Below are 26,044 nucleotides of genomic sequence, written 5' to 3' on the forward strand. Positions count from 1 at the left end.
AGGCAGGGGGTTTCCCAACTCTGACAGAACCAGCGCTCAGCTGCCTCTCTTTCTGGTGTGATCGTTTTCAGAGTGCACACAGCACTCCTCCTACTTGCCAGGGGAGACAGGGAAGGGAAAGGCATCCTTCCCAATTCAGCTTTGCATCAGGACCTGACTGGCTGCATTCCTAGAGAAGAAAACTCCCTTCTCAAGCTACTCAGCATCTTGCCTTAAGGTGCTGCAGCCTCCGGAGAGAACAGTTCTACAGTTCTCAGAATAAAGCAGCACATTAGAAAGCTGGAGTGCCTTGCACAGAGCTCCCTTCTTTAAGGGAGCGTGGCCAGTAAACACACAGGGCTCTATTTGCCCAGGTCAGCTGCTGCTGCCCCAAAATAAAGCCCTAGCACCAGGAAGGTTTTGGAGGGCACAGAAAGCCACAGCTTCAGACACCGCGTCCCGCTCCGGGGCCTCCACTGAGGCAAACCCGGCCGCAGACTGGCAATCGTGGCCAAGGCAAAGGGAAAGGGAAGGCCCCGTTCCAGACAGGGCCAGAGAAGCCCCCCGAGCCCCACATCAGCACTGGGCAGGCAGCACCTAGCGAAGGCCTGCGGGGATGGCGGCCTCGGGAGCGACCCCCGGCACAGCGCTGGTGGCTCGGGGCAGGCTGCCCGGCCCCCCGCAGCCCCAGCCTGGCCGCTGAGGCGCGCACATGGCCCGCGAAGCCCCTGGGGGCGGCTCAAGGCTGACACACAGGCACCCGCCACGGCTGCGCCCCGCCGCCGGGAGACGAAAGTGCGGACGGGAACGCGCAGGCCGCGCCGCGCCCCCTCCCCACCGCCTCCGCGGCGAATCTGCCGAGGGGGCTGCCAGGAGCCGGCGGGCGCAGCCCCCACCCGCTACGGCACGGCGCTCGTCCCAATCTTCCGGCGCGGCTTCGCGCGGTCCTGCCCACGTCGGAGCGCGCGGACGCTGCGTGGTGGGCGTGGCCGGGTGCCGCCGGGACTGCTCCGTGGGACGCGCCGGGCCGCGCTCGCCGCCGCCGGGGGAGGAGTGGCCGGGTCCGGCCCATGGACCGTCCGGGCCTGAGGCGGAGCCCGTGGAAGAAGCCGCTCGGCCCCGGCGCCGCCGCCGCGAGGGGCGAGAGGCGGCGCGGGGCGCGGGAGGTGCGGCGCGGCTGAGCGCGGCGCCCCGGGCCTTTGCCTGCCGCCGTCCGCCGGCTTCGCCGCCGTTCGAGCGGCCCGGCCCTGCCCTGCCCTGCGCCCGGCGCCGCGGCACCATGTCGGCCAAGGTGCGGCTGAAGCGGCTGGAGCAGCTGGTGCTGGACGGGCCGCAGCGGCACGACAGCGTGCTGAGCGTGGAGACCCTGCTCGACCTCCTGGTCGGCGTCTACGCCGAGTGCAGCCGCGACTCGCCGCTCCGCCGCGACCGATACGTCTCCGACTTCCTCGAGTGGGGTGAGCCCGGCTGGGAGGGCGGGGGGCGGGCCACGGGGATGGGGGAGACGGGGCCCGGCCGGCGCCGCGAGGGTGTGTGTGTGTGTGTGTGTGTGAGCGGGGGGATGGGGATGGGATGGCCGTGCGGGCTCCCCACTGCCCTGATCCCTGGGCGAGGGGCGGCGAGCTGGCCCGGGAGGGCGGCCCGGCCCTTGGAGCGCGCTCGCCGCCTCTCTCGTCTGCAGCGGGGCGCGGTGGGGAGGGGAGACGCCGCCCCTGGATGCGGAGCCTCCCCGGGGAACACCCCCGCCGCCAGCCGGGCCCTGACCCCTTGGCAGGTCTCCTCCCAGCTCCGCTGGGTCCCAAGCGAACCGCTTGGCAGCAGGAGCGGCACCGGAGTGTCCTTGGCCTGAAACCCTGCTCGGCTTAACCCGAAACGTCAGGCTAATCCAGTGCTCCTCGGAGGGTTTCCTACCTGAGGGAGGGGGAGAGAGCAGCGGGCTCAGGCTGTGGAATACGCGCTGGTGCCGGATGCGTTGCTGTGGGAGAAGGCGTGCCTTGAAGGAGGGCGCAGCAGTTACCGTTCGTCGTGCAGCCTTTTTAATTTGGGCATGCCCCCGAAGGACAGAGCAATTCTGGGCAGCCTTTATAACAGCTTGGTTTAATGGTTTCCTACTGTTAAGTAGCCTGGTAATGAGAAACCTCCGATAGTCTGGAGCCTGCTGACAAAAGAAAACGTGGATGCTTGCGATAGTGCTTAGGATAAAAGTTTTCTATCCAGCGTTGTTTAGTTAAGGCTGTTGACTACAGGTATGTGGGTAGTAGAGATCCTTCCCCTAAATGAATTTCTGTTGAAATGGCCCCAGTGGTTGGCTGGTTTATTCAGCTGAGTAAGTTATGAATAATAACGATGAAGGTGACTTAAGTTCTCCATGGAATAAGTATTGGAGGGGAGGGAGGGGAGATCCTTACTCAGGAGTATATTGTCCCGTTTATCAGCTGTTCCATGCATGTACAGTTAATTAGGCTTTTAAAGAGCCCTCTTAAAAAACCAAACCAAAACAAAGGATTTCCTAAGGGAGAGGGAGGGGCCCATTTACTTCAGTAAATGCAAATGCCTGTCTTGAGCACTACGGACCAGAGCACTAACGTGTAGGGACAGCTGGTTCTCCTTAATTTCTGTGGGGACCACCACTCTTTGTCATACACTAACAAACTAAGAGGATTCACTTCCTGGACTCTTCTATTGACGTCAGTAATGCGATTGCCAACTGAATAATTAACCACTTTATCACATCTGCCCCGCGAGGCTGCAGCCTGGGGAACATTGATTACTTGTTTTGTGGTGGGAGCTCTGTACGGCTCTGCAAAGTGCAGTCTGGTTTTATACTCTTTGCTTTTCCTGATGGCTTGGAGGAGAGAGCATCCATGGGCCGTTAAATGCCATGGATCAGGCTAGGGCAGTAGTTTGAGCACTGAAGTTAAGGAAAGGATTTGAGGGAGGCCAGAGAATGATAGGGTTTTTCTATAGCGCTGCTGGTGGTTGTGTCTTACCGGTTGATCCCTGTGTTGTCGTTCTCTGTGTGATGGAGAGGCCGATTATCCAATTGTTTATAAAATCACTTCTTTTAATTCTATTTATTGTGTTCACTGAATGTGAAAAGGTTACCGACTTGATGAAAAGTATAGCTTGCAATAAAAACAGTGTGCAGTTCTTACTGCAGTGTGGGATTACCCTGGTATAACAAAGTGCCTATTCAATAAATAATTGAAATGTATGTGAGCTACCATCTGGTGCTGCAGAGCAGGGATAAAAGTTTATAATCCAGGCTCTTGATGGTAAGGGGCTGGGCCTAAATTTGGACTGCTGGATATTTGTGTTCCATCAGCAAGGAATACCCTTAAACCCAATTACAGTTGATATTGTGTGTTCCTCCCTTTCCTTCAAGCTGTTAAAAACAAATAAATGCCAACAAGACACCTTTTATCTGTGTCCTAATGCCCTCACAATATGTTTCCATTGACAAGGAACTTGTTTCTGCCTCCAGCTAATAAAGCAAATATCATGCCAAACACACTAATCTTCCTCATGTCATGATGTGCAGTTTTAATTACAGCCTGATTCCCTGTCAGAAGATATTCTGCATTGATGTGCACAAGTGCTGTGCGCTGTTACGCGCCTGCAGAAGCATGAGAGTGTAGTTAAATATTTGGGATATACTTTGAAGATCAGTGTTTCTTTGTTCACTGGAGACAGGAGGAATTTCCTTTTGACAAAATGAAGACTTACCTCTGACAGTGGCAATAAGCTGCACAGGTATTAAGGTTAAATTAAGCCAAGCTGTGTAACAGGCGTTTCTTTACTATTTTGGATTTAGAACTGGGTGTGAGGTATCACACACATAAAATTCCCTTAAAATGATTCAGCGTGGATAATGGACTTGGTTGTGTTCTTAATTGCCAGGAGAAAAATAAGAGTCCAGGCGTGGTAGTCGAGGCAGTTTTCTCCTGGCTGTGGGGTGCGGGGGAGATGCTGAGTCGTTCGGTGTAGCTGCTGAATGTGGGTGTATCTGCTCTCTGAGGGCAACTCGTATTCTGGAGCTGGTGATCCTGGGGCGAGGGAAGTGAAGAGGCCAGAAAATTAAGTTCTACGTTTATCTTGTGGGACTTAACACCACCTGCTCTCTATTTAACATCCATAGAAGCCTTGCACATCACCTGCAGAGGCTGGTGAGCCCCAAATGGTCGATCTCATCGTTTCTGTCCTATGAATCCTGCTCTCTGGCAGTCCTGCCACAGGCTTATTTCTTCAAAATCGTTTTCCTATTTGCTAACCATAGAAGAGCATAGGGTGGGGCCGTTTGCCTCAAGGCAGCTTGTGGCTTCCATTGCTTTAGAAATGTTGTAAGAATCTGCCATTTTAACCTTGGCTATTGGAGCTTTCCCATGGTGAATGGAACTTTCAAAGAGACTATATTTTTTCCCTATATTGGAAGCATAATACATGTATTTTTGTGCCCGTAACTTTGGAGAAGCACTGGCTGAGCTGCAAGCGAAGAGTTCAAAAGCCCCTTTCTTCTGGTTGTTTTTCTTTATAACATAGGTTGAGTAAGGTCTTGCCCAATTGGTTATCCCTCTATTGTTTATATAATAAATATTGAAGTAATGCTCAGTATTCTCAGAGGGAATTGAATCCAAGTCTGTTAGATAGCAGACCTATGTCTGCATGTTCAGAAAGGATTTCCCAAATCTGTGCTCAGTGTCTTTTAAACTCTTGCTACATCTGCTGCTCTTAGAGCGAGAAATAGTGGGGAAATCCTGGTAGGGAAGAGTCCTGTTCATTCTAGTCACACTTGCTGATTCCTCTCTGGAAGTCTTTGGTGAAACTGGACTCCTACAACCCTCGTGCCTTTGAGGGCAAATTGCTTGACTATCTCTGCTCGTCTTTCCAGTTAACAGGAGAGCAGCCTAGCTGGCGTCTGGGTGATGCTGGAACTGAACAGTCCTCAAGCCTAGAAAGCCTGTAGAACAGTCTGCATAGCCCTGGAAGTTTGTGGAGGTACCTCCCCTTGGTAAAGATGACATCAGCCACTGGAGAAGGCTACTTAAAGCTATCGGCAAGCACAGAGGAGGCTGTGTGACCTTTGGACTTATCTGATGGGTTATGATGCACACCAGTGCTTGGGTGCTGTGGGACAGTATTGTCCGTGCACTGCAGAGGGATCTCCAAAGACACTCTTCCTGAAAAAAATGTGCACTGTCCCTTGTTTCAAGTGACAAGCAGAGAGGTACAGGAGAGTTGGGAGCAGCATGGCTGCAGCTCAGGTGTCCGTGCATCCCCTGTCCTATGGCTTTCAGGTACAGCGTGTCCCTCCCTACCGAGCCCCTTGTTCTGTCATACTGAGGGATCGGAGTCTTTCGTAATCCTGGGCTGGAACTGCTGCTCCCAGGACAGCTTGTTGGCTGGCATCGCGTTTGCGCTCCTCTGACATCACCTTGTTTTTCAGGTGTTATCTTAGTTGGCTGTGGCTGGTGCTCGCTGCCCCTTACTTCCAGCCAGCAGGGACTGGCGCAACCGGCTGCTCCATTTCTGAACAGCTATTGGCACAGGTTGCAGCCAGTAGGCAAGCGTGTTCGGAGAAGAGTCTAACAGGAATGGGCTTTATTTGTATTCACAATGTTCTTGGTGCTGCATAGACTCTCCTGCTCCAGCCTTTGTTTCCTCTGACCCCGTTTTGTACTGCTGGCAGGCTACAGAGGGCAAGATGGCACATGTCCCTACATAGTTCATTCAGTGTTGTCTCACTCAGGGACTATGTACTGGCTTCGTCCTCTCTATAAGAATACCTCAAAACTAATGTCAGAGTGGTTTAGACTGATCTGATTTTTTTTTTTCTTGAAGCAGGTGCACAGGATACTTCTGTGAACTATTTCTCCTGGTGTATTACAAGCTGATGTGTCTAAATGCTGACTTACCTTCTGCATTCTCGGTTTGTGAAGGTCTGCTACCCTGCTAGACTGGTGTTCTGCTTTTGGATGGTGGTGGCGGGGCTTTTTGTTTGGGTGTTTTGTTTTTATTTTTCTTGAGAGGAACTTTAAGGGGGCTGAATCTGTGGAGAAAAGAAAGAAGATTGCAGATGATTAGCACAAGTAGGCTGGCTGGGCACCTGCTGCTGAGCTCTTGAAGACAGCTGGTCTCACAGGCAGTGGATGGTAGTGTAGTAACAGCGATATATTCTCAGTCTGGGCTAGAGGAGTGGAAAATGTGCATGCAGAGTGCTCAAACAACAGCTCTGCTTTGGCCTGGGGCTCACGCTTTTGGGTGTGTATCTGTCACAGGTGAGGCTGGCCCATAGATGCACAGAAAGTTCACCAGAAAGGGTTGCTGTCGTGCTGCTGATGCAGTGATTCACAGCTTTGGGTCACTGTCAGGACTGGTGCTTCAAGTTTGGATCTTGCTGTTGGGGGGGTGGTCTATGAGGTTTGCAAGTCTACTCCCACATGTATTTTCTCCTCGTTCCAGTTCTGCTTAAAGAGGCACCTTAACGTTTCAAATAATAAAAAATATCAAATGAGAGAAGGGAGAAACTTGCAGGGTGGCCTTTCTGTCAGAAGAGCATTGAGTGTTTTCTCAGAGCCTGAAAGCAGTTGTATTTGGGAAAGATCTTCCCAGCCTGCATTAGAGCATCTTCAAAGGTAGCTGCAGGTAGACCTAGCCCTCTACTTCCACAAGCACTGATGCACTAGAAGTTTTGGGTAAGGGTAAGGGCACAATATGAGGTTGAGTATAGGAGGCAGAAACTATCTTTAAGTATTTTTTAGATGACCTTAGAGTTGTTTGGACTTTGAAGGTTGCTTATAAGGATCTTTTCTTTGGCCTTTTTGGGTTGCACCAGGAAAAAAATGTCACTTGATACCTGTCTCTTGAGGGCTTAAATTCCTCTCATCTTTCCCTTTCCCCTTTCCCTTGCTTGCAGAAATGCACATAGAAAGCCAGGAAGGGGCTTCAGGCTCTGTGTGATGTCCTTCCCTGGGGAGGCAGAAGCGTGTAGTGAGCGATAAGCTTGTTGGGTGTGTGTGCAAAGTGAGTATGGTTGGAGAATAAGACAGCTGATGAGCCAGGAAATTGAATTTTAGATCTGGCCTAAGACCCTCTACTTTCACCCTCTACCCACCAAAGCCTGGATGCTGGGGCAGGGGGAGGATGCAGGTGCCTCACAGAGGGTCTGGAAAGGCCATGCTGGTGACCGGGGTTTCTTTGTGTGCAGCGTGGATGCAGCTGGAACCCTTCCCTGCTCCCTCAAGGCTTTCCTGTGGTCAGAGATGGGGCACTGTGGCTTGGATCGTCTTGGCTAATAAAGTCTTTGGTCATATGGCAGAATAGTGCAAACCTGGCTGCAGAATTCCAGTTTCCTGAGTTCTCTGCCTCATGTAAACTGGTTTTGTTCTTTTGCAGTATGGATGTTGGGATTAATTCATGTGGAAGTAGCACAAACTGCCACGTTAGCTTTGCTAGCATTTAGTCAGGGCTGATGCTCTGAAGGCATGAGGTTCGGTGCCTGCTGCTGTACGTATGATGGACCCTCTGTAGTCCATCTGCTCTACTCTTGTATTTTAGAATGAGGCAATATCTTTTAATGACTTGTTCTGTAAAACTTTATGCTGTGAAACACTGGCACTGAATGCCAAGAGTCATGTTTTGACAGTGGGAAAGCAGCGTGGTCTGGAGGATGAGAGATCCTGGCATGTGCTCTTAAAACGACACACGTCCTGCGTGAAGCTTGTCTCTTGTCCCATAGGAGGAAGTTGGTACAGCTTTTCTCCTGTGGCTAAAGTCACCAAATAGCAACAGCCTTGACTGAGGGGTTGAGGAATTATGTGGTGTGTTAAAGGCTGTGACCTGCATTTTGTATGTTAATTTTGTTTATTCGTGAAAACTCAGGAAGGGGTCGGTCAGTCCTTAATAAATGTTCTTCATGAGAAAAAACTGTATGCAGCTAACGGTTTCTCACTCATGGTACATAAGGCATAGAATTCTGCATAAGATTTCCAAAGCATCCATAAATTAACATGCTTTTTAAAAATTGTTTCACTTAGATCAATATTATTTTCCTACTTCCTTTTCAGAGGTCATATTAATATACAATATTTTGCAAAAAATCTACTTAATTTACATCCTTAAAACTTCTGTGGTTGGCACAGTTACGTGTTGTCAGTGGAAGTGGCTTGGATGTTGGTTTAGTCAGCAGATTCAGTGCAATGAACTTCTATAAAATGCAGTTGAAGTAACCTTTTTTTTGCAAATAATTCACATGTGGGAGTGAGTCAGTTTGTTCTACACCTACTAGAAATGAATTATTTTAACTGTGTGAGTCAGAACTGAAGAGATTTGTTTCATTAGCTTTTTTTAGCAAGTTGCTTTTATTTTGTGCTTATATATTAATGTTTGAGGTTTTAGAAGTGTTGATCTGTAGCTGAGATTAGTTGGGAATGTTAACTAGAGATTCTTTGAATTTATGAGACATTTTATCCCTTGCTTGTAATTTGAGGCAATTCATGCAAGCTGTTTCTATATGGGTATTGCAAAAAGGAAGAATTACAATACTTACCTAACAATTGCAAATTTATCTGAGCTAAATTTATAGTGCCTAGGATTAGGAAAAATTTTATGGGTTTGTCTTTTTCATTAGCCATGTCTGAAAAGATTAATAGGATGATGGAACACAAGCAAATCTGTTTAGAGGAATAGAAGGGACTTGTTAAAGCTTTTTACTGTACTTTTTTGCCTTTGATAATGCTTTAAACAGAGGTGAGATTAATTTTTTAAGTCTTTCATAAGGTATGTTTGAGAATTCCAGTGTAGTATTGATGTAGTTGCCAAGGAGCTTGTATCGTGCTCGCTAATTTATCTCACTGAAGCTGGAGGATTTTTTTTTTGTATCTTGTATTTTATTTTTTTTTCTAAGGGATTTAATTTAAAAAAGCTTTTCTGGGTCTGAGAATTTCTAAGTACGTTTGGTCTGTGGTTCAATATGATCTGCTCATTTTAGCTGTCTCCCAATACTAAAATATTCCCCTCTTTTCCTCATCAGCGTATGCAGATTGCCAGAATACAAGCTTTCATTTAGAAAGATCTTTGTTCACTGTAATGAATGTAGCTTTCTTCAATAGGAAACTACACACTGTTTTCTTAAGCCTTGATTTTGCATAGACCTCAGTAATCATGTCTGCAGATATACTTAGAGTGCATTCAGATTAAGTGTGTGCATCCATCACTGCCAGCTGAGGCCTTAGGCATCCTCAAGTGCCTGAGATCTTAATTTCTGTCATTCATGTCATCAGGGTCTTAACGCCGAAACCTGTTATTACTTAACCATGGCCTAAAGCTTCAGATGGGAGTAGCACTCCTGGATGCCCAACCTGAGACCTCCATAAAGGAGTCTGTGCTTTGGAAAGTAGGGATGGGGGGTGGCTTCACTGTGTGTTGAATCATTGGAAGTGTATGGAGTTTATTAATCAGGTGTGCATTAATGAAGCCTGAGGTAATTTGCTTAAGTGCCCTGTCACTGAGGGTTGAGTACATATAGCTGCCTTCCCAAAAAGGACAAGAGAAAAGCACAGAAGCATCTTCAATTCCAGATGTATCCCAAATTCTGTTGACCTTTTATAATTTTTCTCCATCATAAAAATGAACATGGGTATATCAGCTTAAACCTGGGTTATATTGTCCTAACATTCGTTGAAAAATAATAAGATGAAACCTGTTTTAAACTCATGTAAATATGTGGATATCACTCTTAAAGGAGTGTTGTAGCTCTTCTGGCAATATTGTACTTTTATTTGGGACTGGGATGTAGGATGTGGATTCACAGTTTTTACAGATGGTGTGGCTTTACCCAAAATACAGCGCACACTGTAGAAGTAAGGGGGGTTCATGGTTTATTATTATTTCCCTGTTAGTATTGGTCCCTTAGCCTAAGAACGAAACTGTGTCTCTTCCCTGGATCGGTGAGATTTAAGGAAAAGCTTTGGATTACTAGTAGTTCTCCAAAGGTACATAAAAACAGGTCAGGCCCTAAATTGGTTTAAACCCTGTAGTAATGGGGGGTGGGGATGGAGCCGGATGTCTTCTCCCAGAAACACCACCCACCCTCCTCCCCATCCTCCGTTTGGTGGGGTTTTTTTTAAAATGAAGGCATTAAAAACTCTAATCCATTTCAGAGTTGTGCCGAATGGGGGGTGGGGAATCTCTGTCTTCATCTGAGGAAGGATGGGATTTCTAGTGATTGCATGGTAATACTTCTCGGGCATTCAAAACCCTTTTCCTGCTCTTAAGAAATTCCTCTGCCTCTGGTTCCACCCATTTTTCCAGAGATCCAGGAGTTACCTTGGTGGGTGGAGGTTGTCTGCCTTGCATGCCTTTGGATTTCTGTTGTTACTGCATGACTTCTATGATCTTGGTTTTGCACATCCTTCCCTCACAGTTGCCTTCTTCACGGAGCTTTCCTGTGTGCTGCCGGCTTTATCGCTGCCGTGTGACTTGGATTATCAATGCTGAAAGCTGGAGTCTTCTGACTGTCTTTTATTTTACTGCAATTAAGGCAGAGCAGAAACAGCAGGAGGGTGACTTTAGGCATGAAGATCCTATTATCATTTTCAAAAACGTTCCCAAGGGTTTGCTTTTTTGAGATGCATGTTTAGTCTTTAAATTTAGCTCCCTTTCTGATAGGATTATTTAGGTCATCATGTGTCGTCGTTCCCTCCACCCCCGTTTTGGTGTATGATGCCTACGTGGCTGTGGTCTCCTTGTCAGCACTGAGAGGTGGAGGCCTTATGTGTGTGGTCTGCAGGCTTCTGACTGTCCTTGGACCGTGGATCCCAGGAGGAGTAGCAAATGTATTTTTTCTATGGCTGTATGTATACTTGAGTAAGCAGTTTGTATCGAAAATTTTAAATTAAGGAATTTGGTTACCTTGATCTTGTCTCTGATCATTTGCAGAGAACATGAGCAAAATGACAAGGTAGTATCTGTCCACATGTGTGTTCTTTTTAGTTTGAGTGTTCTTTAAGGCACGGAGGGGATCTCAATGTGCACTTGCTCTCTGTGTTTCCTTTTAGGATGGCTTTGTTGTCCTGTAACTCTGTCAAGTTACTCACTTAAACAAAGGAAATGACAATTTTGTGATTCAGAACCTCACCCTGAATGACTTACTGCAGGAGGCTGGGAGAAAAAGCTTTCTACGTTTACTAGTGGCTAAAAGTCATCTAAAGGGCCTGATGGAACAATTGGTAGCTCGTAACTGCTGGATGTTGGATTGCAGATGCAGGGTGAGGGCTGCAGTCTGTGGCATTTAATCTTTCTGCCTTTTATGGGTAATATGGTATTTTCCCTAAACTTGCAACACTCCATCTTTCAGAGCAGACTTCCTGAGAAGTTGCAGAAGAGTTAGCCTGTTGTGTCACAGGGAAGAAGCACAAGCATTCTCCTTCCAGACCAGCTTTAACTAGTTGTGGCAAAATGCCCCAGTCGTGTGGCGTGATACCGCTGGTGAAGGAATTAACTTGCACGTTAAGGTGACACTTCAGTTATGTAACTCAAGATTTCCATTACCAGAAAGTTCAGCCTTTGGTATCCTGGACAGTTAATATTTAAGTTGGGAATAATGACAATAGTAAACAACCGGTTTTAAACCGTGAGACTCCAGATAACATAATCCAGGACAACATAGAGCTGGGATACCTAACTGGAGGCTGTGTCAAGCCCACAGACTGACTTTATCTTACCCTTAGCAGTATTTACTAGTTATTAAGGCAACTGAGCTGTGGTTATCACTCTGTGTGTGTTACAGCAGGCAGGCAGGATTTACTGGATTGGGGGTAGTGCTGTACTGTAAGGGCTATACTGGTCAGGCTTAACCCAGGCAGGAAAGACCCATTCAGGTCAGCATCCATGGCTAGAAACAATAATCCTTATGCATCCTGAAGTTGACTGCATCTGGTGTGAATCTGAGAGACAAAAGACATGTGACACTTTGAGGAGGAGGGGGGATTTTTCATTTAAAAAAACATTAATTATTAGTTGATGGAGAAACTTTTACGTTCTTAGGAAAGGCTTTGCAGTAATGGTGTGGGCATTGGACCTAGATGATCTTTAAGGTCTTTTCCAGCCCAAGCCAGTCTGTGGTTCTCTAACTATCCTTACAGCTGAAGCTATGGATGTGTTTGGGTGGTTCAAACCAGGAGCAGAAGTGCCCTGGTTGATTCTGACAGAATGAAAGCTCCAGGTAATCTAGTTAGAGACTTGTGTTCTTGGGGGCAGTATTTAATGTTGTAAAGGCTTTGTGTAGTGTTGCAGGCACTTTCTGAGTGTGGGGATAGCACTCAGCTGTGTGTCCCAGCACATGAAAAATACTTGGAAGCTGAAACGAGTCCATTGAAAAACAGTGATGTGGTTGGACACCTGGTGCATGTGTGTGCAGATACCTGGGTTTGGTGGGCTTGGAAAAGGGGAATCGGATCACAGTCCTCAGCTGCCAGGTGGCAGAGGCAGACTCCACTCAGCCACCAAGAAGGAGAGGCAATGGGTACAGGTTGTTGCAAGGAGAATTCTGACTGTATAAAGGGGAAAGAAATATTCCTCCCAAGGGTGGTGAGGAAGAGGCACCCACAGAAGTGGTAGTTGCTGCATCCTAGGAGATAAATGCCAGCTGAACAAGCAGCCTGATTGAACTTTGACATTATCTCAGCTTTGAGTAGTGGGTTGGACTCTGATCTCCAGAGGTCCTTTCAAATCTAAAATCATTCTGTGATTCAGTATAACTTTTGTTTTTAATTTTCTTCTTTTTTTCCTGTGTTAGCATTGTGGCTGCTTTAATAGAGGACAGTCATTCTTTGTACTTCTCAGAATGAAAAGAAACATGTGAAATAGAATCTTCTTCTTGTTGCAGATAAAGTAGTTGACACAACTTGTGTAAATTTTCTATGATTTTTTTTGTAGTCTTAGATGATTGGTTGGCATTTTACCACGTAGTTTGAATGTATGTATTGACAAACCTTTGACTGAATTTTAGGCTTGCAAATGATGGGAAACTAAATTTTATTCACGTTGTTCTGCCGTGTATTTAATAAAAGCACCAATTTCCTTGTTCCTTGAAGTGAATTGCCAGAACAGGTTTCAGGAACTTTGAACCTATGCTTTACGTCTTGTGCTTTTTCCCAAGTGTGGCTTCCTTATGTCTAGTTGTTAGCCTTGGTAGCAGTTGAAGTATTTTAAAAGCTTTGTTCCATGAGCTGTCAGAAGAGCCTGCAATCCCTGCATGACTGCGAACCTGAATCATCTTTTAACAAAAAAGACAGGTTTAGCCGTTCTGCTAGATATGTTCTGTCACAAAGGGATCCCTATCTAGTAGGGTTCCTAACATCCTTACATCTGCCATTATAGTCTGACTAAGCAGTTGCTAACAACAGGGTAAAACAAATCTTCCTCCTAGTTGTAAAGATCTAATGGGAGATAGTCACTGGGTGTTTTTTCCTCTGTCGAATAAGAGCTTGTGTGACTTACATGAAGTTGGACTTGCAGCATGGTATTAATGCCAACATCCTTTCTTGACAGTGGTGCACAATAGATCCAGTGTGTCAGAATTGTATTGATATATAGCATGGGAAGCTCTATCAATGAGAGTAGCAATGTCAAACGGGACAAAACCATTTCAATTCGAAGAGTTGAAATGTTTATTAGTGTTGTGTTGTAGTTACTAATAGGATATCCTAAGTGACACTTGACTTTCTATACCATGAATTTATATCAGTGGTTTTGAGTACATTGTTTGCAGCATACTCCTGGGAAAATAGTAAGATGTTAAAACATTCTCATGATTTCTAAATGCCTGAAAGTCCAGCAGCCATCCTTGCTGGAGAACATACTCTGTCAGCAGTGCATGAAGACATTCATTGACAATACTATATAATGTGATGGCCCATTACCCTTCTGGGGCAAGGCCTGTGTATGTCAGCAATTTATAATGTGTGGTAAATTTTCAGAAGAAACTCTGTTCGAAGTGCTGTACAGCTGTTTGGGATGCTGTGGTTGTGAGTCCTCAGCTGAGTTTGCGATTGATGTGCAGAAGTCACTCGCGCTGTGTTCTCTTTGCAGTGTGTTGCTTCCCTCTTGGGAGGTACCTGCTCATTGTGCAGATACCTTGGGGGGAAAAGCAGAGTGAAGTAATGGAAATAACTTCTTTTTTGGACAGTCTTGCTGCTTAAAACTACTGAGAAATATTCCCCACCCCCCCTTGTGTCCTTAATTTCCTCTCTCACTTTATTGTTCAGACTTTTTACTTCTTATTTGTTATTTAGAGAAGACACGTTGCCATGATGTCTTGAAAGCAGCAACGCATCCTTGTGCACACCTTGCTAATCATAGCTCTTCAAGTGTGTGCTCGATTGCTACAGAATAAATAATACAGAGACTTTACTGGAAAATGGGCTCCACTGCTTTGCCTTCAGAGCTCTCTGGGGAGCTCTGAAATGGGTGACAGCTGGTAAAAGATAATGGATTATCCTTCTGCAAGAGGGAAGCATGGGCAAGACCTACTTCTTGCTCCAATCTCCTTGCCCTCATCTCTCCCTCCCCCCTCATGTCCCATATAACACTTAAGAATCTGTCCTCTGTTTTCTGAGGGACTTAGGTGAAGACTGTTAGTAACCACTTTTGTGTTTAAAAAAAAAAATAATTGGCAAGGAAATAAATTTAGCTATGCAAAACAATTCATGGAAGAGGAAATCAACACTGTCTACTTGTAATCTTTTAACACTTGTCCAGAAATAGATTGTTGAGAAGCCATAGTATTTGAATTGAAATTTGCAGTTTTGAAATAAAAAATAGACAGGTATGTAAATTAGAAAGGATTGGGAAAAGCATCATTTACAGTCCTAAATGTTGATCAGTAATATGCTTCAGACAGTGGCTAGGCCAGGCATCCCAGAAGTGATAGCCTGTACTTTAAGGAAAATCTTGGGTTGAGCTTATGTACTAGGATGTCTGTTAAATAAGATATTGAAGGAGAGCTGGAACTGATACTAAAAAAAAATTTATGTGTATGATAACTGAAAGATTCTTGCTGGACTTTTGGGGTTTCAATAGGTTGATACATGTTCACGTAAGAAAGCTGATTTTGTATAATACAGTAGTAAACATTCCTGGCTTCTTTTCTTCCTTTAAAATGCAGCTGAACAGTCAGACAGGGGCGAACTTTTGCCAGTGAGTGAAGAGACTACTCAGCTATTGTAAAATTTCTTAAAATAATAAGACACATTTTTGTTCCTGGGTAACTGCTGGTGCTGTCTGAGCACTGTAGTAGAAATTGTGATGAAGTGACACTTGCTGCTGATGTAAATAATACGGTGGAATAGTTCCACATACAGCTCTTCCTGATACTTATTTTTAAAGAATTTGTGGTCCTAAACTTTTTTTTTTAAATAAGACTGCTATGAGCTTGGTTCTAAAATTTGAGTTATATGGGAAGCAGGAGTTCCAGAACTTATGATAAAGGTGAAATTGCATGGATGTTAGGGTATGAATGTTGGGATGGTTGCCAGAAAAGAAGTCTTCAAGACTTGAACAACAAAAAGGCAAGCTTTATAAGCACAGCCGCCTTTTTCCCCTCTAGTGTTGTATGGGATCTCGGTCTTGAAGACTTGTCAGAGACTTGTGCGTGTACCTGCCCATAAGAACCAGATCAAAGCTTGCATGATACATTAAAGGCCATGAACCTACCAAGATATAAAAGCTGGTTTTGGTAATATTCATGTGGATTCATAGTGGCAGCCCAAAAATGGAATGATGTGTCGCTGAACAAGCAGTCCTGAGCACCTCGTCTTGTAGGTTAAAACAAAAATGATGTAAGTGGCATAAATGTTGAGAATCTTAAGAGATGAAAAGGTAAAGGAGAAAAAAAACCTCTTCCAGGCTTTTCTGTTTGAAAAAATTCCAAAAGAAGTTTATGGAGCAAAAGGATTACATAGCCCCAGCTCCACAATACTTGTATCAAAAATGAAACAAGCGTGCCTGAACTATGGTATCAAGGATGAAAAGTTTGATGGTTTTTAAAAGGTCGTGGTTTGGATGGTTTTTTAAAGTGAGTCATTGCAAGTGGAAAATATTACTTAAGAGGTAAAAGAATCATTGAATGGGCAAAGTAGCCAAGATGACACTGGAGATAAATTAGTAAAGGAAAATATTAAATTTTGGGTGGAAAAAGAGAGGAGAATGGGGTATAGCTAAAATTATGTGTAAAGAAGTAGAAAGGCAATCACTTGGCTTTCTCTGTGTAAATGTGACTCGATGTCTCTACTAGCTTGCAGTTACATTGCAGCAGCTTAAAGTATTTTTTGAAGATTGGCAGAAATTCCTTGTTCTTCTGCTTGTACTATAGGCCATGTACTATGTCAGATGATTTCTGGAAAGAAGTTAATGCACCTTCACTGCTTCCTGCTTTGGAAATAGAAAGTTGTGGAAGTACATCTGCACTGGTGGGCTTTTCCAACTACATCAGTATTGGTATATAGGTGCTCACTCTGGTGTTGCATTGGAGCATCCAGATGTTTGGTTGCTATTTTCAAGTGCGGGTGAAGGAAAAGGTTGAGAGCCAACAGAACAGAGCTTGAGGTATAGATAAAGATTTGGGATTGCCAGCCTACTACAATCTTGTTCAAAATGTCCTGGTAGCTTGATTTTTTTTATTTTGTTTTTTTTCAAATCAACACACCTGTCTAGATGGGCTGTAAATGGGGAAGGAAAAGGAATTCTCCATTTCAATACATGGAAATGAATCTTAAGGGAAAAAGATTATGTATGTAGTGCTTATTAAGCAAAGATGGCACATGGGTAATCTTACTCTTCGGTTCGAGAGGAGTGTACAAAACTGAAAAGTTTAGTTTAAAACCTTAAGCTTTAAAGCAGAATGTTCTGTCAGATACTGCATCTGATACAAAACCTCACCAGGATGATCCTCACTTGGTAGGCCTGCCTTGGAAAGCTGAGGAGCCAGCCGTAAAGATGCAACTTATGTGAGTGTTGTATGCAGTACTGAAATACTTCTCATATTTTAATGGCAGTAATCTTGGTACCACCTAAGGACAATGGATAGATTTTTGTTTCCTACTGTGCTTGGGCATGTGCAAGAAAGAGGGAGAAGCTAGAACCCTGGGAGCTCGGGCTGATCACGCCAAGGCATGCGGTAATGGGAGGGATGTTGGTAGTGCAGAGGATATAAGCTGCCAGGAGCCTACAGGAGGTTTGGGAATGCCTAGAAGCATGGCCCTTAAACAGTGTGTCATGTGGGCTGGCAGCATGTTGAGAGCTGCTCGTCTAAAATCATCATCAGAAAATAGAGTTAAGAATTTCTGAAAGATACCACAGCAAAGATTTTAGGAAAAAATGGGCTAAAAATACTAAACAAAAGCAAAACTGTATTATTTGATACTCAAAATACTGAGATGAGGGGAAAGAGCTAATTCCTTGTATAATACATAAAAAGTTGGATAAAGAAGGGTGACAAATGCAGAATGAGGGGAGCATGAGGAGGGAGAACTCCATCCCAGCTGTACTAGGGAAAGCTGAATTTATAATGCTTGGAGACGTGGAAATGTCTCTAGGAAAAGGCATGGTGTGCTCTTTTTAGATTCTTGTTCCATATGCTTTGCATATATATGCAAAGCATAAAGCTTTTTAGCTGTGCTCTAAATCAATTGGATTTTAAAAATTCACTCATAACTGTTGCAGGATTTGACTCCCCTGAGGATAACTGTTTGATTTAAAGGAGGGTTTAAAAATTTGAATGTGTGTAAGCTATCATGTGTCTAATAGTGTAAATTATCATTCATCCAAAATATTTTCTTTCAGGGCTATTCAGTGTGTAGTAAGAAACCCTCCATCCTTCCAGGCAAGCTTTAGATTTTTTTTAATTCTTAATTTAACAGTAGGTGTTACGATCTTTGAAACTTCATAATAATTAGTTGATGCTGTTCAGCAAACTAATAACTTAAATGGGCAATAGTCTAAACAGAATTCTGCAGAATTCTTAGTTGATTTCATAATAATGACAACTTCTGGCACTTTTTTGACCCATGAGCACCTTAAAAATATCTGTACTGCACATTATCCACACAGTTTGACTCCATTTCTAGAAATCTACATCCAAGATCAGGTTTTGGATCTCCTCATAGGTTTCTAGTGGATTCCACACCCCTCACCCCCAAGATCAGACTTTCATTTTCCAATTTAAATTTTAAAGGTAGTATATGGAAAGCCTGGATAAATGTAGAGAAATTCTGAAATGTGCCAAGTCAGCGTCAGATACTAAGGTATGCAGTGAAATTAGAAGCGCATTGCTTTATCTGGATAGAGCTTTCATCACACCTTGGAAGAGATGGAGACATGTATTTGTCTTCCCTTTCTACTCTCTTTACATCCTCTGAGCAGGGAAGTGTCAGAAAGCATCCTGCCCTCTGCAGATGTGCCTGCCATCAGAACACCCCAAGCCACGGGGATTTTTCAGTGGCAGATGTTTGACCATGCTCCCAATGCCTGCTTGCCCTGTGTTGGTAGTGACTCCTAACACTTTGAATCAATGGAAGTAGTTCTGCTGTAAGTGGTTTTCCTCTCCACATTCCCAGCCAGGGACTTTGGAAGGAGCAGAGCAAGGGAGAATGTTCATGGCTCTGGAGTTCCTGGTTTAGAGAGGGAGCTAATGAAGAGTAAGTGTTTATAATGATAAAAAAGCCACTCTGAGCCTTCCACTACAACGTGTAGCAGATCTTAGCATGGGACTTCTTAGTGTTCTCTGCAGATTTAAAGACAAGCCCCCTCTTCTCTGCTTCTGAGTAACTTGAGCTGCTCCAAATATCCCAGTGCCAGGTTACAGTAATTGCTTGTCACATATCTTTGTGGCCTTTTCCTGTGGCAAAAATCTGACTTTCATTGACCTTTTAATTAGATCTGGAGCTCCAGGGAAGTGATGAAACAGGGTGAGTAATGTCTGAGAAAATGTCCTTCTGCCTGCTACCTTTTAAAAGGAAGCAGCGTGAAGGGAAAGGTGTGCCACACCTGTGCTTAAAGTAGCTCTTGAAATTGAAAACCAGCTCAGGGTATGTCTAAATAAATCAGGTGCAGTTCTGTAGCACTGTAAGCTGATCTCCTGTCCCATCCCCTTAGTCTTTTATTTCCGAGTTCGTGGTCTTGATCTGGCTGAGAACTGAGTATCAGGGAAAAGGTAATTGGTGTTTGACTCCCCTCCCTCACCCAGCTTTCCAGCCAGCTGCCTGGGTGTTAGTTTGGGCTGATGCGAAGGCTGAAGGCCATTGCATGGGCTGTTCATCTCACTTGGTTGGTGCTACTTAAGGTGACTGTGGAAAAGAGCTGTGCTCCTTTATTTTTCTTGCTCATGCTAGTGTAGCAGCCTCTTCCAAGCCTGCAGTGATGCTGATTCAGTTTGGTAAGCTACAGGGTGATAATTGCATTAAGTGTCTTGGTAGGTTGGGTTTGTGCTGGTTTAGGGAGCAGAATCAGGTTGGTGAGGTGAGACCAGCTGAATTTGTTCCAGCTGATAGAAGGAAGAGAGCAGATCTGTGGAACTGCCCCTCTGGTCATGGGGATCCACTGCACTTGCATCATGGAACTAGGCCTTGACTTCACTCTAAATGTCGAAGCAGAGAAAAGGGATACCTCCAAAGGTGGATTTCTCTCTTGTCACTCTTGAGTTCATTTGTGTAGGGTGCTTTGTCAAGAATAGCTTATTAATAGAAACCTCTAACCTTTAAAATGAAGGAGATGGCATGTGGTAAATATAGCAGCAATGTAAAGGATGAATTGTTCTGTTACGATGTATGCATTAAGTGTTTTAGTAACTCCTCTGAGAGCATCTTGCATTTATCTGGAGAATACAGGCATATGTTTACTCTAAATGATGGTTAAAGCAGTTGTGCTGCTTGTCTTGCTAAGGTTTGTGTCTAAGATGACATAAAGCTTGCAGTCAGAAAACTAGAACTTTGATCATATGTTGATGATGTAAGTGGTGGTTTCTTAATTAATGTAAGTGTACATGAGCTTGTATCAGCACAGTGTGGTCATCAGATTGGAATTGTTTTATTTCTTAGCCGGGTGTGCAAGAGGTGCTGGGTCTGATGAAATTTAGATTTACTCACATGTTGTTATTGAACCTTGAGTGAGCTCAAATTTGAGGTTTACTTAATCTAGTTTGAAATGATCTGAAAATTAAGGAACAATATCAAAAGTTTTTTCTGAGCAGTCATAATTCTCAAACTATTCTACAAAATATTATTGTGCTTTTAGATTATTTGTAGTAAGATAAGTGTATTTTAGCAATATTTATAACTTTGTTACGGAATGAAAGAAATGGAATCATTGAAATCCCACAGTTTGGAAACTAGTGATTCACACAGAAGCCTGAAACAATTTTTCCATTACTGATGTGCTTCAGTATGTGATTGCTGTTTGCTGTGGCTTAAATGGCCTCTTCAACACCTGCAAAATCTGGCCCTGGAGTAGGAGTACAGAAAAATGCAGGTACAAATAAAGCTATATATCAAACAGATTGCATTCTGTGGTGTTTGTGGTGATTTGCCCTTCTCCAGCCTGGTGCTGCTGCCTGCTTTGGGCTGGGACTCCAGCATCACAGTTGTTAAATTGGGCCAATGGTTCGGTGGGAGTGGATGGGATAGTTAATTAACTTGTGCTTAGAGATGTTTCCTCTTTTGACATACCATACGAATGCTAATGATGATCCAGACAGAGTGGAGTGTGGTGGGAAGGAACAAGGAGGAACTCTTCTCAGCAGCAGAATGGATTTCCTGGATTGAAATAGTCCCGTGGCTCACCATTCAGTTGTTGGAAATGTCTGGGATGTTAGACAGTCCCCAGGAAAATCTGTAATTCAGACAGCCTGTATATGACCTGATGTGCATGTGTCTTCTGGACTCGATACAATTGTCTTGAGAAAAAGAAAAGGGCTGGAGATGAAGCTGAAGAAGACATTGGATATCAGCAGTTATTCAAGAGCAGAAAAGATTCTTGATTGTGGATTAGGAATCCTGGGGGTTTTTTGCCTTTTTTTTTTAAGCAAGGCTTAAGAGGAAAGAAAGTACTACCGTATGAAATTCAAGTAGAAGCAAGATCTGGTTCTTTACTCTTCAGAAAGTGACAACTTGCAGACATTAATTGGCATAATTCTGCACAATAGATGAGTCAGTGGAGTCTCTAAGGCTGAAGGGGCTGATAGACCACCAGGGAATCCATGGTTGCTGTGTCCTCTGCTGAAAGAGCTGGCAACCTTAGGGAAAGGTGAGAGGTGCACAGCAGTTTTTTCCCTGTCCCAAACAAATGGGACAAGTTGGAACTACAACCTGCAGTCGGGAGCACAGTTTCTCTAGGAGCTCTCTTAATTCCCCCATGAGAGGTGGTCTAGAACTTAATCTCAGGCTGCTGAGTGTTGGGGTTGGTTTTGGTTTTTTAAAAGCTCTGGTTAGTGCTCATAATGGTGCAGGTTTTCTTGTTCCAAATGTGTCATCTTGCTTATAAAAAATAAATCTGTGTCCTGATAGCTGTATGGTAAAATGTTACATATTGTGAAGTGGCACCAGGCTTGTGCAGATGGTAAGTCACTTCTGGGTTTCCCAAACTAAATGCTATTCACAGTCACTTTTTTCCTTCAGTCTTGGTACTAACTGTTCTGTCTTCCAAGGTCAACTTTAGTATCAAATAAAAATAAAAAACTGGCAAATGCTGCTTGAATTGATTCTAGTGACCAAGTTGTACTTCCCTAAATTATGAATCATTCCGTGACAGTAACACAACATGAAGATGAGAAATGTGGCAGTGAGCTTCCTGCTCTGTTGGATCTCAAATACAAGCTTCCTCTCCCTTGTACTTGCATCCAACACAGTGTCAGCACATGCTGTTACCTTTAGGTCTGATTAGCCTGCGGTTTTTATTTTACCTGACCGTGGTTTTTCTGTAGGTAAGCTACTACCTTTTATTTTTTTATGTATCTATATACACACACACACACACACATATATATATATACATAACACACATATATGTATATATAGGAGTACAGCAAACAGTCATGCGGTGTTTGTTCTTGGATGTGTAAGCCAACACTTGACTTCCTCTGGCCAGCTACAACTGTTGCTGTCTAGTCCTCAAAGAAGAGCAGGGTGGCTCTGAAAGGAGTTAAATTGGAGACACATTTTGTCCCTTAGACAACTCAGAACAATCTGCCTGTTCCTCACCACTTGTTCTGTGTAAATCTTGAGTATTATCTGTGGTGTCCTTTCATTGTAAGCACAAAAAGCAGTGAATGGGCTGGCCAGGCAGGTAGCCAGCTATTAAGTGTTTGTGGTAACATTCATCAACGAGCTGGCAAATGGTAGCTGAGTGCTGGGATTGAGTCCTACCAATGTGGCACTTGCTTTTGAGGCTGGCCACACAAGAGTAACAGTGAACAGGGATGATCTGTCAAGGTAAATGCCTTGCTGCTCTGTTGGCAAATTTAGCAATACTAATAGGATCAGCACCAGAACTACTACTCAGTAGTGTTCTTCAAAACATTTCCCAGTGCCCTTACCCTTGAGCCTGGTGATCCATTTTTTCACACAGTTCCTGCAAACTGGTTTACAAATTCTAAATGCTGGGATTAGTTCTGTAACTGATAAAGCTGCTCCTGGAGCAAAATGCAGAAGCTGTGAGCACTCAGTCTTGGCTTACCCCTAAAAGCAATGACTATTTTATCCTTTTAAACCTTTGAGGATTTTGCATGTAATTATCCAATCCAAATCTTCTCCAGACTGTTCAGTGCCAGTCAGGTGTGGAATTAAAAGTGGTCAGGCACTCTTTTACCTATGTCAGAAGGCTGTCATAAAATGCAGCAAAATCCATAATCATGGCTGCAAATGGACATCTTTGTGCTGCTACTTCAGAAAAGTTTGGTCTTTTAAAAAAAAAAAAAAAATCCCTGTATACAGCATTAAATATCACTATACAAAATTGTATAATAAAGTTACCACTTACTCTTGAAGAATGCTGGCAATCAGCCTCAAGAAGGTTGAGACATTCTTGGTGTTGTATTAGTGTATCTGTCTCTCCTGGCATTCCAGTTAGATAAATACTGTTGAAACATCTTAGTCTGGCAGTACTGACTAGCCAGTACTGTAAAACTGAATGGCCTTGCTGGGGGGCGAAAGGGAGACTCTGTGTAATTCATTGTTCTGTATCAAGAGGCTGCTCTGCAAGGGCTGTGAGCACTTTGCAAGACGTAACTGGGTTGTTCTCAGGTTTTTAACCCAGTGGAGCTTGTGTCATTGCAATGGTAACTGAAGTCTTGCACCACTAAACTTATTTGTCTAGTGGGTTTGATGGACGATGAAGAATCAGGTCATTGAGCAAGAGGCAGAAGGAGTAAGTGAAGTGTGTGCATATATGTTATAAAAATGGGAGGGCATAGCAGAAGTCAGAGGCCCAGCAGATAATGTGTCAGAAAACTCAGGCCCTGTCACCTTTTTCTTGTAAACAGTTGAACTTTTGATGTTTTTCTTCCTGTAGAATTGGGATTTACCTCCTTTACTAGGCTTAGTGGGATAACCCCTCCCTTCCCACTGTACGACCTTCCCTTTTCTGCTGTGTGCTCTCTTTTTCCCTCCCTCTTCTGTCTCAGTCTTGCTTCACCGTCCCTCCATGTCTAGGGACAGCAAGGTACATCTGCTTTGCACTGTCGTATGTGCTGGTTGCCCAGCTGAACAGGTGATGCTACAGTCTGGCAGCAGCCGTTCCTTCATGGAGAGGATACCATGGGTGTCTTTCCTAGTCACTGCCAGGTTTTTATAAAACTTGTAGCAACTTGGTATCTTTGGGTAACTTCCGTGAAATTTGGTAAGGGGAATGAATACTAAGGGTCTTCACTTGGGTCTAAAGGTATCGGGCAGGAAGAACACACTGAGACTGCCCAACACTGTGATGACAGATACCCTCTTTCCTTGGGAAACCAGACTGAAACAATGCATTCTTGGGGGTAGACACTAAGAGGAAATAGGGCAGCAGAGGAAAAGGCAGGAAGGGATCTATACCTGGAAAAAATAAGTCTTGAGTGAACAAAGGATGCAAGAACTAACAGAAATTTAAATTTCTGAAATACAGGTGAAATTTCACAATTGGGTAGCAAGAGGATTGTACTGCTTTACAAGTCAAGTGTGGGCTGTAACAGGTATTTATCACCCTAGTAAGCAGGTTGGGGCTACCTGGGTGTGGGTATCTCAAGATGTGTGTACAAGCACTAACTCGTTAAACCTGTCAGCCTCCTGTTTTAGTAGCAATATCATAGGAATGCTGGTCCTTTGAAAAGGGTGCACAAAGGGCAAACAAGTTACTTGATTTCTAGAATGTAAGTTAAGAGGGGTGGTTGAGGGAAATGGTAGAACTTGCTGCTCTTTCATGTTCTTCCTCCAAAGAAAACATCTGAAATAAAATGTTGGATCTGCTTAGTAGAAGTACAGCACCACAGACAATTATCTGCGTCATTTGGTTGTTTCACTGACATTAATATTTTGCAATTCACATAGTTTCCTACCACGACATATTGTAAAGGGGATGAGTAGATAAAGGGAGCATGGTGGCAGATGAATTTCTGTACCACCAGACAGTTTGAACATACCTTCTGGGTAGATATATCTGAATGTTATACTATATTATATAATGACTTAAACCCCAAATCACGTAGAAGATCTGTTCTAAACTGTGAAACTGTCTGGTACAGGGCAGTTCAGTATAGGAACAGGTTATGCAGAGAGGCCATAGAGTCTCCATCCTTAAAGTTTTTGAGACCTGAGAAGGCAGAACCCTGAGTAACCAGGTCTGAAATCAATATTGACTGTGAGTTGAGCAGGAGGTTGGACTAGAGACCTCCTGAGGTCCCTTTCAGCCTGAATTGTTGAGAGGGATCTGTAAGCCTGTGTATTAATTGTCTTGCACTTGTGAGATTTATTTAAAACTTGAAGCTGCCAATGATACAAAACATCAGATGTTCTTGAGCATTTGGCAGCTTCGACTCAGTGATTTTTGTGATTCTGAATTTCTGGAGACTTGTGCTGCCTAACAAAACACACAGGAGTCCTCAAGTGAGACCATGGGGTAACTCCCGCATGGAAGCAGCGGTTGTCATAAACCCAGCAGGCAGTCTTTCATCCGCTGTGATGTCAAGGCACTAGATCTCTGGTCCCTGGTAGTAGATTATTGACCTACATTGATTCCAGGTAGTAGATTATTGACCTACATTCAGAATCTGAATAGAAAGTAAAAATCCAGAACATGCTGTAGTACTTCTCCTTTTTTAAACCACATTCTAGCTGGGGAAAAGTTGTCTTACTGTTTTTTGAGGGTGAGGTTGACAATATTGCTATTCTTCCTTGATGTGCTTTCAGAAATGAGAGGAGATTTGACATAGCCTCTGACCTTGATGGAGGCCAGTGTGCACCTATTCCTGGGGTAGCTGTGCTGAGTGCCCAGTCTGTTGTGTCAGATCGTCTCTGCTGGCATTCCCTGCAGCTTTTTGTCGTCCTCAAACAGTCTTCAAATATCTCTTATCAGGTGGCATAACACAAATTGACTGCAGCGTAGATACACCAACTCACAAACCTAAATCACAAACCTATTTACCGATGGCTGTGCTTCAAATTATGTTTTCTAATTATTCAAATTGATGTTTTCTTTTTGTGCAAACAAAATATCCTAGTCCCATCTATCGGGGGAAGCCGAGAATATGATGGGAATAGAATATGTTTGTGGGTGGAGAATTATGTCTTTCATACATGCCCTGGTTTTCGATGAAGAAATAAATGCTGGCATTTCACTTCCCATTATGAATGCTGATCAAAACATCCACTGTTACTGTTTTGTATTGAATTCCTGAGAACATACATTTCATAGCTACTTAAAATTAGCTGGTTTTTTATTTTCTTGTGTGGCCTTACAGAGAGCATCCTTCTTGCAAACGGTTCTAAGTGCAATAATGCAAAATCACCTTGAGAGCAAAGGCGGTGATGCATATAAATATATTGCA

General features: G+C 44.0%; 1 protein-coding gene across 2 annotated transcripts in view; it reads left to right on the plus strand.

The window, feature by feature from the left end:
* Positions 1-1,258: 1,258 nt before the first annotated feature.
* CDC42BPB (CDC42 binding protein kinase beta) overlaps positions 1,259-26,044 on the plus strand; it is a gene marked incomplete at its 5' end in the record, with an annotated part of 91,651 nt that continues 66,865 nt past the window's right edge. For both annotated transcript variants that reach the window (XM_084270369.1, XM_084270370.1), the window contains one exon: positions 1,259-1,436. In XM_084270369.1, the coding sequence (XP_084126495.1) occupies positions 1,259-1,436 (178 nt within the window). The remainder of the gene's footprint in view (positions 1,437-26,044) is intronic.

The sequence above is a fragment of the Gallinula chloropus genome, assembly GCF_964237585.1.
Source record: "Gallinula chloropus genome assembly, chromosome: 14".
NCBI lineage: Eukaryota > Metazoa > Chordata > Aves > Gruiformes > Rallidae > Gallinula > Gallinula chloropus.